This window comes from Poromitra crassiceps (genome assembly GCF_964638095.1).
Source record: "Poromitra crassiceps genome assembly, chromosome: 15".
Classification (NCBI taxonomy): Eukaryota; Metazoa; Chordata; class Actinopteri; order Beryciformes; family Melamphaidae; genus Poromitra; species Poromitra crassiceps.
The window spans coordinates 2,754,517-2,769,069 of NC_139634.1; the positions used below are offsets into that span (position 1 = coordinate 2,754,517).

A 14,553-nucleotide genomic window follows, 5' to 3' on the forward strand; every position below is an offset into this window, starting at 1 on the left:
AATCGCCTGAGCAGTGTTTCTGTTTCACCTGTATCTATATATATATATTAAAAAAATAAGCTTTTACTCCGTCTGTCTGTCACTCCATGAATTATTCTGACTGATATGTCCCTTGAAATGTAGGCTACTGTAAACTCATTGTTAATAGGCTAGTTAGCTAAATGCCATGAACATCAGCCACCTGCTGATTTAGTGTAATGCACATTTTCCTAATGAAGTAGAGTTATTTAATAACGTTGGCTCTGTGCAACACAGATTCGTGTCGTGGGCATAACGTTAGGTCTATATTTTACAGTCAAACCTACTCTTTATCCCCATTCCATAGTTCAACAGCAGGGCTGAGTTCAGCCCCGACAACACGTAGCAAAACCTTTATTATAAACAGTGGTGTGTTGAACCTAGTTGTAGTTGGATCCACTGTAGTGTGGGCACTGCCTCTCTAAACGGCGGGGGTTTATACACGTCGCTGCCGATTGGCTAAGGCCGAATTCACACACAATCCATCGAGATTCGGCTGTATCGGCTGTCGTCCGTCGGGGTGGGCGGATTTCATTTCAACCCCCTTTCTGACCGTTTCGAGGATTCATGACCCGGAAACCGTAGCACACCGATTTCATATTGAACACACCCCAGGTTGTTAGATGGTCCCCTGGCGCCATCTACTGTTAGTTCTCACCCCTCTCGGGCTACCCTGTCCTATCAATATCAATATTAGTGGGGTACTGCTGAAAAAAACCAGCATAGACCAGCATGAACTTCTTGCTGGTCTGCTGGTTAGTGCTGGTCTGATGCTGGTATATGCTGGTTAGGGCTGGTCTGATGCTGGTGGACCAGCATGACCTTGCTGGTGGATTTGCTCATTCTGGGAATTTTATTACAGAGAAACAGATACAACCGGTTATAATTTGGTCTATAGTCTTAAACAACTTTTTGGGTAGAAAGATGGGAAGATATTGAAAAAAATGTAAAATTTTTGCGAAGATAGCCATTTTTACATATTGCACTCTTCCTGCTAATGATGAGGGCAGACTATTCCAGCGCTGAAGATTGGATTTCATGTTTTTTATTAATGGTACAAGATTGGCTTCGTACAGAGGATAGGTTTGGCGTGATATTAATACCTAAGTATGAAACCAGAATGGGAGAGGTGGAAAGGAATGTCTTTTTGTTGAATCTGTAGGGCTGGGGTATTGATAGGGAAACATTCACTTTTATTGAAGTTCAACTTATAACTGGAAAAATGCCCCAAATCCTTTAGAATTTCTACAGCGTGGAATGTATAGGATCTTCTATGTAGAGCAAAAGGTTGTCTGCGTATAAGGAAACCTTGTACTCTCTACCATGTCGCGTAATACCCCGAATATTGGGTGATGTTTTAAGAGCAAAGCAGTGCGGCCAGAGGACATCCTTGGCGTGCCCCTCTGGAGAGGTGAAAGAAGCAAGAGTGCAATGAGTTTGTGTTGACACTGGCCATCGGTTTTGAATATAGCAGTTGAAGCCAACTAAATGGTGTCACCAAAGCCGAATCTACGTAAAACTGAAAAAAGTTAAGGCCATTCTATTTGGTCGAACGCCTTCTCTGCATCCAGAGAGACGATTACTTCTGAGGGGAGAGTTGGTTCCGACGTGTGAATAATCTTTAGAAGTTTCCTGATATTAGAGAATGAGTGTCGACCTCTAATAAAGCCTGTCTGGTCTGCCGAAATTAACTCAGGTAGGACAGATTCAAGACGTTGTGCTAAAACTGTGGCTAAGATTGTTGGTTCTTGATTTAAAAGTGAATGGGGCGGTAAGATCCAGTCAGTGGGTACTATAGTTGCTTGTGTGAATGACAATGGTAAATAATTGTTTTCTAGAGATTCATTGAAGATTTTTCACAGAATTGGAGCTAGTTTGTCACAGAATTTCTTGTAAAATTCAGCCACAAAACCGTCTGGGCCTGGAGCCTTGCCATTGCGTAAAGATCTGTTAGCTGTGAAAATTTCTTTGAGTTCTATAGGTTTGTCAAGTTAGATTTTTTTCTTCGCGGTCAATTGTTGGGAAAATGTAGCCTGGTAAACCGCCCGTCACGTGAACTCACATTTCATTTAGTGAAACCTATGTGGAGCTATACCGTCCATCTGGCAGCGTCAGGTTAGGGAAAATGAGGTTACCTAAAAAATAATCCATTTTGTTTTCATTACACACTTCCAGTGTGGATATTGCAGCGTTGAGGTCTGTGAGACGTTTGTTGCGCTTCTTTTTATCGTAGGATGCAAAAGCTATTATTTCACCTCATAAAACTGCCTTTAACATTTCCCATAACAGTGAATAGGAGACAAAGTCAGATTTGTTCTCTGCCAATAAATTGTCTATAGATTCAGCAATTTTTATGTAAAACTCTTTATCTCTGAGTAGCAAAGCATCCAGGCGCCAGGGAGGACGTTTTCTAACATTAAGAGGAAATGAAATGTCTAGCTGAAGTGGTGCGTGGTCAGAAATAACTATAGCCAGGTATTCTACAGAAGTAACAGAACTGAGGAAGTGGCCCCTATCTTCCCACTGGCCTTAGGCGCTAAAACTGGCGTTAAACGCAAAAAAAATGCACCTTGCGACTGCCTCGGGAAGATAGCATCATGGTTTCAGGCCCCTAAATGTGCTTTACGCCGAAGAGGCGTGGCGCAATGCCAGAATAGGCCAGAATGGGCGTTTCGGCCTTAAATACCGGCCTTGCGCTATCTTCCGCCCTGGCGTTAATTTAGCGTTTATCGCTTTTCAAAACCAGGCCTTATTCAGTGCACCGGAGATATGACTCCTCTGCCATCTCACTCTTTCTCCCCCCCCTCTCTCTCTCACTCCCTCTCTCTCGCGCGTCAAACAGGCACAATGACCGATGAAAATAAAAGTTGTTATACCGTAGTTTTGAGCCCCTGTCATTCAGAGGCTGTTGCATCATCCTACCTGTGCAGTGGGGGATAAGAAAAGGTAACGAGAGAAAACGATATCATTCTGCCCCTACTTTCACCAATCTAATCTCATCATGACATCCAGCCAGGGATAGGCTATATTCTTTCTAGCCGATGCGTTTAGAACATTATTTTCACTTTGATCTTGCTATAGTTGATTTTAGCCTGAACACTAACACTCCAGTTCAGAGGATTCCAAAGTAGGAGGTGGCCCCCCCCAGGGGGGCTCAAACAGTTTAAGGGGAGGCTCAGTGAGTGAAAGTTGTAGTTGTTTACAGTACCGTTTACAGTAAAACATTTTGATGCACTGTGGGCTAAATTTTTGATAAATCGAAAATCTGTCTGTTTTGTGTAGGACAGTGTAACGATGCAGATGCTGAAGTTTGGTGTCATTTGAAGAAAAAATGTGGGAGGAGTAGGGTTTAAATAGTTTTACAGTTTTTGCAGTTTTGCGGTCTTTAGACTTCATAATTGGCCATAGGTTGCAGTGTACAAAAGTCTCTCCTCACTTGGGCCCACATTTCATTGAAAGTTGCAAAGCCGTAGCACGTATGCCTGATTTGTTATGAATTTTCAAAGTTTGAAACTTTAGACGGTCGCTGTAGCGCCACCATCAGGACTATTGGCGCCAAATTCATGTCGACTAAGTCTGGCATGGACTGGACCTTTGTGCAAAGTTTGGTTTATTTTCATGTATGGGAAGTCCAACTTCCCGGGAGAATAATAATAATAATATTGGCAAATACAATAAGCGGCCCTACCGCTTCGCTGGCCCGGCCACTAATGATATTGGCAAATACAAACAGTGGCCCTGCCGTTTCGCTGGCCCGGCCACTTATAATATACATAGATGGTGGTAATGGGTTGGAATGGAGTTCCTAAAAAGGTGTAACACATTGGGTTAAAATATATACTTCATGTTGCTTTTATAAACAGTCGAACCAGGAAGGTTTCGACTGTGAGGTGAGGACAACAGGATGGAACTTTTTTAATAAAACACCCATAATTCAATGAAATTAGTTCAAATTAATTTTATTTGTGAAGGGCATAGTGTTGAACCACCCATGTTATTTTCGGGAAATTCGATGGAAGAAAACCATATGTTTATTCTTATGGGGTCAAATTGACCCGAGGACAGATGGTTAAGACAAAGTGGAAGTGTGTGTGTGTGTGTGTGTGTGTGTGTGTGTGTGTGTGTGTGTGTGTGTGTGTGTGTGTGTGTGTGTGTGTGTGTGTAAGCGAGCGTGTGTATGTGTGTGTGTGTGTGTGTGTGTGTGTGTGTGTGCACACGCGCATGGGTGTGCATGTGTGTGTTCTGCTTAAGACACAGTGGTGGTGGAAGGTGGACATTCTCCTCTTTGTGCCACCGTCACATGCTGCTTCTTAACCCTGTAGGAGAAAACAGGACATACCATTAGTGTGTGTGTGTGTGTGTGTGTGTGTGTGTGTGTGTGTGTGTGTGTGTGTGTGTGTGTGTGTGTGTGTGTGTGTCACATGCCTGTTGATCATGCAGAGGACACACTCGGTGGGGTATGTGTGTCCGTCGGTGCCACAGACTGGTTCCCACTCCCGGGTGCAGTGTCCTTCCTCATACTGCTCACAGCCAGGCTGCAGACAAAATCATCGTATAAGACATCACTGATGATGTCATGGGCACTGATGTAAACTTAAGGGGCACACAGACACACCGCCGCGCATGTAAACTTAAGGGCAATAACATTTTGTGAGCAACACACACACGCTTGCCAATAGAGCAGGCAAGGCCACGCAGCAGCTTAGCTCCGGGCGAGGCCGCGCAGCGACCGAGCTGCGGATGCGAGCTGCAGGGCGGGCGAGCCTAGGAATCGTGTATATAGCCTATATACAGTATATACACACACATAGTATTTATGTTTATTTATTTGTTTATTTCTGTCAAATTGGAGCTTCAAAATAGGCTCACCACTGGTTCAGGCTGGATGGCTTCCTCAGACGGGCTCATATCATCCATCTCTGTAAACGCCTCATTCTCCTGTGACAGGACTACACACGCACGCACGCACACACACACACACACACGCACACACACACACACACACACACACACACACACACACACACACACACACACACACACACGGTCAGTTGTCCTTTAATGTAAAAGGGGACCACACCTCTCAGTAAGGATGAAGCAGTGTTTTGTGTGAAGATGTGAAACATCATGTAACATAACGCTCACTTTGTCAGAACATTGTTTTGTGTGAGGGTGTGAGACATCCTGTAACATAATGTGCTCTTTGTGCGGAGGAATGCAGCCCAGAGTCTCAGCTTGCTCTGCTCTTCCTCTTTTGTCTGTTGTTATTGTCTTCGTCTGCTTGTTTGTGTCTCTGTGCTGTCTTGTCTTGTCTGTTGTTATTGTTATTGTCTTCGTCTGTTTGTTTGTCTCTGTGCTGATGTGTCTTGTCTGTTGTTATTGTCTTCGTCTGTTTGTTTGTCTCTGTGCTGATGTGTCTTGTCTGTTGTTATTGTCTTCGTCTACTTGTTTGTGTCTCTGTGCTGTCATGTCTTGTCTGTTGTTTGTTGTTTGTGTCTTGTTTGTGTCTCTGTGCTGTCATGTCTTGTCTGTTGTTTGTTGTTTGTGTCTTGTTTGTGTCTCTGTGCTGTCATGTCTTGTCTGTTGTTTGTTGTTTGTGTCTTGTTTGTGTCTCTGTGCTGTCATGTCTTGTCTGTTGTTTGTTGTTTGTGTCTTGTTTGTGTCTCTGTGCTGTCATGTCTTGTCTGTTGTTTGTTGTTTGTGTCTTGTTTGTGTCTCTGTGCTGTCATGTCTTGTCTGTTGTTTGTTGTTTGTGTCTTGTTTGTGTCTCTGTACTGTCATGTCTTGTCTGTTGTTTGTTGTTTGTGTCTTGTTTGTGTCTCTGTGGTGTCGTGTCTTGTCTCTTGTTGTCTGGAACACGGTCAGTGAAACTGAAGATGCTACTTCCAGCTAAAGCCTCCTTTGTCTCTGTGTGCGGAAAAAGAAAAGGCCCTTTCTCCCGTGAGCCTGGTTTTAAAGCCCAAGCCTCAGAAAGCGAGAGAAAGCCTGAGAAAGCCTGCCCTGAGGAAGCCTACATATTTTCAACTCTTTGTTCATAGTCCACATTCTGTAGCCTAATATACATCAATATCATATATCAAAAATATATATATATGCAGTTCAATTCTGTTTATAGCCCATTATCACACAAGCATGTCTCACAGGGCTTTAGCATCATCACAGTCATATACTACAGTACATTATATATCTACACACAACATAGGTTACACACATGATAATACATACTATTACATTATGCTACTACACATTATACTAGATGACATTATGATGCTACACAGAACATGTCTTCAGACTGTGGGAGGAAACCCAGGCAAACATGCAAACTCCACACAGAAAGGACTGGGCTAGAGATTCAAACCCACAACCTTCTTGCTGTGAGGGGACAGTGCTAGCCACTCAGCCACCCATCCCTCTTTATCTTGAAAAGACACCAAAAAAAGCGAATTTCTTACAGTTAATGCAACCTGTCAATCCCATAAAATCACATGCACCATTTATTTTGTGTCAAAACATGTATTTACCGATTAGCATAAATTAGCAGGTATAGTGTGCCATCATCCACCAAGAAAGGAATGTATGATACTTTTTAAGAAAGCATTACATTTTACTTGCTCTTCTTTTAAAGACCTTATTCTGATATAATCAGTTTGATACTACTGGTTATGATCTCTGCTCTGGATTTACCCCCTTAAAGACGTTCAGCCTGCAAATGTGACAAACTGCAGATGGAAAGGTTTAGGTCAAAAAGTTACCTTCCATTACTGTAAAGCCCCACGCACGTCTGTTCTTCTTCTTCTTATTTATTATTATTATTACTATTGTTATTATTATTATTATTAGTAGTAGTATTATTAGTATTATTATTATTATTGTTGTTGTTTGTCTTAGTGCTGAACTCACCGGGCAGAACGAGCAGCAACAGCACCGTGAGCTTCATGGCTCCTGTGTGTATCTGAGGCGACAGGTGTGTGTTTCACACGTCTCTTTCTTATTTATACCCTGCCCTACCTGTCCACAGCTGTCATCTGATAGGCTGATACCACGCTCTCCTGTCCACAGCTGTCATCTGATAGGCTGAGCTGGAGGTGAGGCTCGCCAGGGTCACGGCCAAGATTACAATATTGAATCAATAGTACTGTTTATTTATGGGGTTTTTTAATCAAATATTTTAGTTTATTCAAAATTATAAGTGACATACATAATATACAATGATTGCATATCATAATAGCCAGTGACCCACCAGCAACAGTGAGGATTAAAAAAAGGGGGAAATCAAACCAAAACACATACAAGAAAAACAAAAGAGAAAAATAAACAAAAAGAAAACATCTTCACTCCCACCCCCCACCCCAGGACCCCCCAGGACCCCCCAGGACCCCCCAGGACCCCCCAGGACCAATGACTACGACGTAAAACAAAACACGACCTAGTACTGTTTATTTATGTCAGACTATCCTCTACTATTCTTTTTTTGATCAAGGTATTTTTCTTCAGATTTTTCTCCTGTTTTCTCCCCAATTGTACTTCCCAGTCATTGCTCCACCCCCTCTGCTGATCTGGGGAGAGTTGTAGACTATACATGCTTCCTCTGATACATGTGCAGTTGACAGCTACTTCTTTTCACCTGACAGCGAGCAGTTTCACCGGTAGCACCTGGGAGAATCATGCTATTCCCCCCCCAGTTCACCTCGCTCCTGCACAGGTATCCCGACCGACCAGAGATGCGCTAGTACATCGACCAGAAAGTGCAGTGGCAGTTGTTCATTGCGTCCACTTTAGAGAGGGAGGCAGGAACGATGAGACTGACAACTTCTCTCTTTGACTACATCAGCTAGCATGTAGCATGTACAGCTTGAGCTCAACTGAATAGCTAACTAGACCAAACCAGGCATCAACAACCACAGTGTCTGGCTGTAAACCAGTTCCACGTTGATGTGGTCGAACCGCCGCTCAGGAACCAGGAACGGCGCCAGGTGGGCCCAAAGCGCAGGTTCACAAGTTCCTCAAAGTGCTCCTTCCACTGCTCAGTTAAGGTCAACAGTGTTGCATCCTTACTGTACACAGCTTGGATGGATCCTGGCACTTCTGCAGGAGACGTACATTTGCCCCAATTTGTTTTGGCCGTTTTACATTTGAAATTTTGCCCGTTTGAAGCCAGATTTAGAGGAATATCTCATTTTAAGGCTGGCATCATCATGGTTTCTCTCTAATTATTGTTTAATAAGTATAAGAATGGAAATAGAATATGAATAGAATATAGAATTACGTTATGTAGAATTACAGAACATTAATACTCATTATTGTATGTTTAGTAATGTAATGTATATTATATAGCGCTTCACTGTTCACTGTTGCTCTTGACCGTGCTCAAAGACACTTTACAAATACAGGATAAAACAACTTTAATAAAGAGAGAAAATATTTAAATAGATGAGAGAGAGAGAGGGGGATAGAGAGAGAAATAGTATAGGCCAAAAGCAACAGTGAAAAGGGCTTTTTTGGAAAGATGACATAATGAGTATGAAAGACAATGAGTTTTGGCCTGTCAGATGTGACTGGGGAGGGCAGTCCAGAGGGGAGAGCTTTAGCAAAGAGATACCTGTGATTCTTGTCAAAGTGGATATACATTGTATGATCATATTCAGCCAGACAGTGAGATGGAGATTTATAATGGAGATTTCTTTTCTTTTTTTTTACGACTGGGGGGGCCAGCCCCATTAACTCCGCCCATGCCCGAGTGTCCAACCTTAGGTTATGACACAATAATAAAATCGACCACTGAGCATTGGCCTAAGATACTCTGGTGCCATGTACACTTATGAGCATCCTTATGCTCGAACATGGTGTTTGTTGTGGCCAATCCATGTCATGTGTACATTATACTGATACAACACACTTCAGAGAGTATAAAAACCGAAAAACAAATTAATTTGAGTAGAAACAGAAAAATCTGAGAAACCGATTGATGAAAGTTTAAGGAACATCAGGCAAAAAATATCTATATATATTAGTGTTTAAAAATTGTAATCACGAACGCTGAAAGCTTGCATTGCCAATTTTGTCTGCAGTGTCATATTTGGGCATTGTCTTGTTTATGCATTGTGCACAACTTAAGGATAATGACAAGTCTGCAATTTCGTCACACGCAGGCAGTTCTGAGTGTATTGTATGTATCTCTATGAGTTGCCCGTGGCTTCAGGGCTAGTGATTATGATATTATGATTTGTCCATTTTTGACAATGTGATTCTCAGATTTTTCTGCTTCTGCTGAAATCGACTTGTTTTTAGGGGTTTATTCTCCTTTAGTCGAGAAGCCAGATTTCTATGTTTTATGGGGTAACAGCAATTATTAAAATAAATCCAATATAATATATAGGGTTAGGGTTAGGGTTAGGGTTATGTAAAATAATATACTATATCTTCATCTGATACCTTTTGTTCAGATACCCACTTGGATCAGGTTCTTATGTAATCTAGGAGCCAGGATAAGGAGATGAGTGTAAACGTCAGTGCATTAAAAATCCAAGATGGCGACCTAAACCTGTGCCATTGATCAGCTGTACTGATTTCTAATTGGCACCATTGGATTTCTTGCCCCCAAAAATGTAGATCTAGCTACTCAAATCATGATCCTAGGTAATTTAGGATAGAAAAACGAATATTTAAAGCCCCAATAAGCATTTTTTTCACCTTAATATAACAGCTTTTTAGTCATTGGAGATGGTACAGTGACTTATAACAGAGAGAATGTCGCCTCTATTGGTCACACAGCGCCCTCCAAAGGCCTCTCCTGGGACTAAGCTATTTCATGCCTGCGTCCCGGAGGCCGCCTGGAGGCATATACTGTGCATGCACTGTACAGCTGAAGCGCTGTGTTCAGTAAAACAAGGAAGTAACTCGGTGCGGATTTGCTACGAAAAAAACGTTTCACGTAACTATGGATTATCATTTCATCACGTGGTGAGTAGGCTACCCGACATCACAACATGTAGGCTACATAGAGCTTTCTCGTGCTGTGTTTTGTTGACTTTGAACGGCGATATCGATACCGATACGATTGCACCCTTAGGGCACAGTTTCCCCAATAGCAAAACTTGGAAAAGTTGCTGAATGGGGCTTTAAATGGATAGTTCGGTTTGTTTGAAGTGGGGTCCTATCAGCTAGTAAGATACACTCACTTAATTAGGTACAGTGGTCTTGAAGCGGGGCGCAGCGTCAAACGAGATCCGGCACCCAGAGCAGCAGCCTCACCAGCTTTTTCTCTGTAAGTCCTGGGGGTCAACAACTAAAACGTAATTTAGCACCTAAAACAACGCCCACCTAAACAAATCGATATCTGTGTACATGCACGCTCTATTTTGACAATTTTCAGCACTTTACTTTTCCGCAAAACAGCAGTTTCATTCGGCACTGCTTTTTCTCCCAACCGTACGACTACCGTATTCCTCCGCTAAAAGCCTGCACCGAGCCGCAGCACTGGATTACTCCGCAGTTATTTGGGGGTATTTTATTTCTCTCGGTTTGTTAGTGAAGACACAACAAATAGAATACACGAACGAAAATATGAGTGATTTTGATAGCGAGGATGATATGCCATTCACCTTGGTGACAAGAGGATACAATTATGAACCAGAGAGAATACAGAAGAACTTTTGCAGAGAGTGAACAGGCAGAGAGATGCGCCTGCTGCCTAAATGCAGGGGTGCCCTGCAGACCTTTTTCACCATTCCCAGGATAAATTGTGGAAAACGTCCCAGACCAGAGAGGCCAGGTGACTTGTTGTCTCTAAAGTAAGTCAGTGTTTTATCTCTCTTCTAAGCCTTCCTGTTTTGTAAACCGCGGCTCTGTGCTCTGTGCTGGCTTTTAGCGGAGGAATACGGTAGTTGTCCGGTTGGGAGAAAAAGCAGTGCCGAATGAAACTGCTGTTTGGCGGAAAAGTAAAGCGTTGAAAATTGTCAAAATAGAGCGTGCATGTACACAGATATCGATTTGTTTAGGTGGGCGTTGTTTTAGGTGGCTAAATTACGTTTTAGTTGTTGACCCCCCGTACTTACAGAGAAAAGGCTGGTTTGGGTGCTGCTCTGAGTGCGCGGTCTCGTTCCACAATGCGCCCAGCCTCCTGAACACTGTACCTAATTAAGTTAGTGTATCGAACTAGCTGATAGGACCCCACTTCAAACAAACCGAACTATCCCTTTAAAGGTCGCCATGTAAAAAACTCAAGATGGCCACCATATTGCTTCTGGTAAAATGGAATCATGCATTTTATGATTTGTTATTTCACTAGCTAGGACCACACCATCAACCACTTTGGGTTCGTTGCAAGGACCACACATCAACCAGGAACGTTTAACAGATTTATTACAATAAGCGGGTGATCGACGATGATCGAATGTGCAGAAATTAACGACAGTTTATTGAATGTACACGATGAATGCCGTCTGCGGTGTGGGGATGCTTCGAAGGGATCAGCCGCAGTGCCCGGGCTACGACAGACCCCCAAAAACCTCCAGTTACGAGAAGAATTGAGACTAAGCGTGACAGAGATCTTTGAGACGTGAACGGACGTGGCTGTCGTAAGTGGGGGAGGACCCGTGGCTCGTGAGTGGGATGAGGTGTTCTGGGATACCGCTAAGGAAGGCTGAACTGGGGGCTCTTATGCTGGAGGAGTGTCTGGAGAAGTGATCTGGGAAAGGATGAGGCAGAGGTGATTGTGGAACCGGAATCCCTGGTGGGGCACTTGTGTACCGGTGCCAGGTGCCCCGGCTTAAGTGGGCTGCGGTGGCGCTGTATGTAGGCCAAAGTGACCGTTAATATTTTCGAAGGGAGTTGAGGCCTGGATTAACATGCTGGTGCGTGAATTAGAGAACGAAAGCCGTAAATATTTTGCTGTGGGCACAGGCATCCCGGTGACAGGTTCCCGTGCTGAGCCTGGCTGCTGTAGTAGCTGGTGGTGGGCTGCAGGGGGCACTGGCATCCCGGTGCCAGGTGCCGCCCATGAGGCTGGCTGCTGTGGTAGCTGGTGGTGGGCTGCAGGGGGCGCTGGCATCCAGTGCCAGAGCCCTGGCTGAAGCAGACTTCTGCAGTTGCTGGCCGTAGGCTGCTGCGGGCACTGGCGTCCTAGCCTAGGTAAACCCAGCCCCCACGTGACCTGCTCTCTCAGTTCCCAGTCACTAGCGACTAGTGACTGAGAGCAGGTCTGAGAGCAGGTCACGTGGGGGATGGGTTTACCCAGGCTACTGGCGTCCTGGTGCTTGAGTGCGGTGACGACTGAGGCGGCTGGCGAGCTCCTGTGTGTCATGGCCCGGCTGCCGTACTGGCGTGCCGCTGATTTTTTTATTATAATTATTAGGGGTTCAAGCCCCGAAGGGGCTGAAGCCCTATTGTTTTTGTGCTGGTTTATTCTTTGTCTCCTTGTTCTCATTCTTCATCTGCCTCGATGCAAATTTCTGTGAGTTGGTAAATCGCAGAGACCTGAAATTTGGCACATTGACAGATATTGGTGGCTACTAGTTTTTGCTCAAGAAATATTTTTCGGCCTTAAGGTGGCGCTATAATTAAAGGTTTTACGTTAAAGGCCATAACTTCTTCCACGGCGTTTGTCTGATTTTCCACATGTTCAGGTGAAGCTGCGATATTGAGATATTTTGAAAAGTTTGGAAAACACATTTTCGACATCTCCTTCTAGGCCGTTTGACTGATTTCCACCAAAATTGCCAGGAAGCATCTATGGAGCAAGCGCTACAATCCTGATTTTTTGGATTTTTGAAATATTCTTTCGTTTCGGAGATATTAACCCTTAGAGTTGTGAGAGGGTGTGGGCTCTCAGCTAAATTGTCATAACTTCATGACCGATTAACAAATCATGACGAAACTTGGTGGAGATGTTCGGAGATCATCACAGACCATGTGGGTCAAATGTTGCACAATCCGACCAAAAGGGGGCGCCAAAAACGCCAGAAATGGGCGTGGCCTAACACAAAAAAGGCCGTAACTCCGCACCTGTTTGTCCAATGATTGCGGAGGATGTCCTAGTCAGAATCAGAAGTTTTGTCATCATTGGTGAAAGTGGGCAGGGTCTATGGTGTAAGCATGTAATAGTGGTAAATCAAGTCCATTCGCATAACCGGTTGCAAACTTCTCAGCCTCATCTGAAATGGCATTTCTGACATGCTATTTTGCGATGTGAGCAAAAGGGGGCACCGCAAATGCCAAAAGTGGGCGTGGCCTAACACAAAAAAGGAAGTAACTTCACACCTGTTTGCCCAATGATCACAGATGATGGCAGATATATCAAGTAGGCTGTACTAGGTTTCCTCCTGCGTAAAGCTTTTCCAGTAACAAGCAGGGAATTCAACTATGTGATGAAAGCCATCCCTAACGGTCTTTCCCATCTAATGAAAACTCATCTTCAATATCAAGAAGTATTGCGGTTGGAAACCCTTTTGAAGATAAATGGTATTGACATTTTGAATGCTAAATGTAACAATAAACATATCCGTAATGCTTTCTATGAAAAAAAGAAAATTACTCCTAGAGGGAAGGCTTACTGGAACAGCATTTTTGCTGACATTGACTGGCAGAGAGCATGGCTTTCACCACATAGATTCTGTATCAATAATAAGATTAAAGAAGTACACATCAAAATTTTGCACAGTATGTATCCAACAAACCTGTATTTTTCTAAATTTTTAGAAGTAGATAACAAATGTAATTTTTGCAGTGTTGACCCTGAAACTTTTGTTCATTTATTTTACCATTGTTTGCACTCACTTGCGTTCTGGACTCAAATGCACGATTACATTCTAAGCAAAACTAAATATAACATCAGGATTGAATGTATACATGTCATTACCTACTTTGATCATGAGAATAGTGTAATTGAATACATTGTTAACCTGTGGATTTTATATGGTAAATTTCATATACATAAGGCCAGAGTGTTAAAATCTTCCCCCAATTTCATAAGGTTTCTTTGTGAGTTTAATGATTACATTAGGACTCTTAAACGTATAGATAGTAATAAGAGTAATAAAACTGTCAAATTATATTGTGAACTATTTAAAGAGGAATAATTTGTTTTTGTTTTCACTCTTGTCATTGCTACTTGATTCTCGACTGTAATTTGTACCATCATACTTGTCAATCTTAATTTATTTTCTGTTATGAGCACATGTCTGTTCCAATATTCAATGTTCACTTGTCTGTTTGAATTAAAAAAAAAAAAAAAAAAGATGGCACATTGGTCATGTGGAGGCTGGGTTTACCCAGGCTACCGCTGCACTGGATGACAATGCATGGAATTAATATTTGAAGACCGGCAGCGGCCTGAATGAAAACCTTTGAAACTTTGCTGTGCAAGCTGGGAGATGTGGATCCAGTCGCCCTATTAAATACATTCTTTATCCTCACTTTGGTGTTTTGCTTGATCGAGGGAAAGTCGAACGGGATTTATTTTGAAAGTGAGAACGGAACGTCGTGTTGTTTTGACTGGGTAGCTTGACCCGCAGGAAGTGTGGCAGGCGGCCGGCCGAC

General features: G+C 43.1%; 1 protein-coding gene across 1 annotated transcript; it reads right to left on the bottom strand.

Annotated features, from left to right (window-relative positions):
• Positions 1-3,991: 3,991 nt before the first annotated feature.
• On the bottom strand, positions 3,992-6,971 carry LOC310789692 (trypsin inhibitor ClTI-1). The gene is made up of 4 exons (XM_083651350.1): positions 6,919-6,971; positions 4,888-4,967; positions 4,444-4,553; positions 3,992-4,334 (listed from the first exon to the last, which is right to left on the bottom strand). Exons 1-4 carry the CDS (start codon positions 6,953-6,955, stop codon positions 4,265-4,267), a joined length of 297 nt encoding a protein of 98 aa, XP_083507476.1. The 5' UTR covers positions 6,956-6,971; the 3' UTR covers positions 3,992-4,264.
• Positions 6,972-14,553: the final 7,582 nt, after the last annotated feature.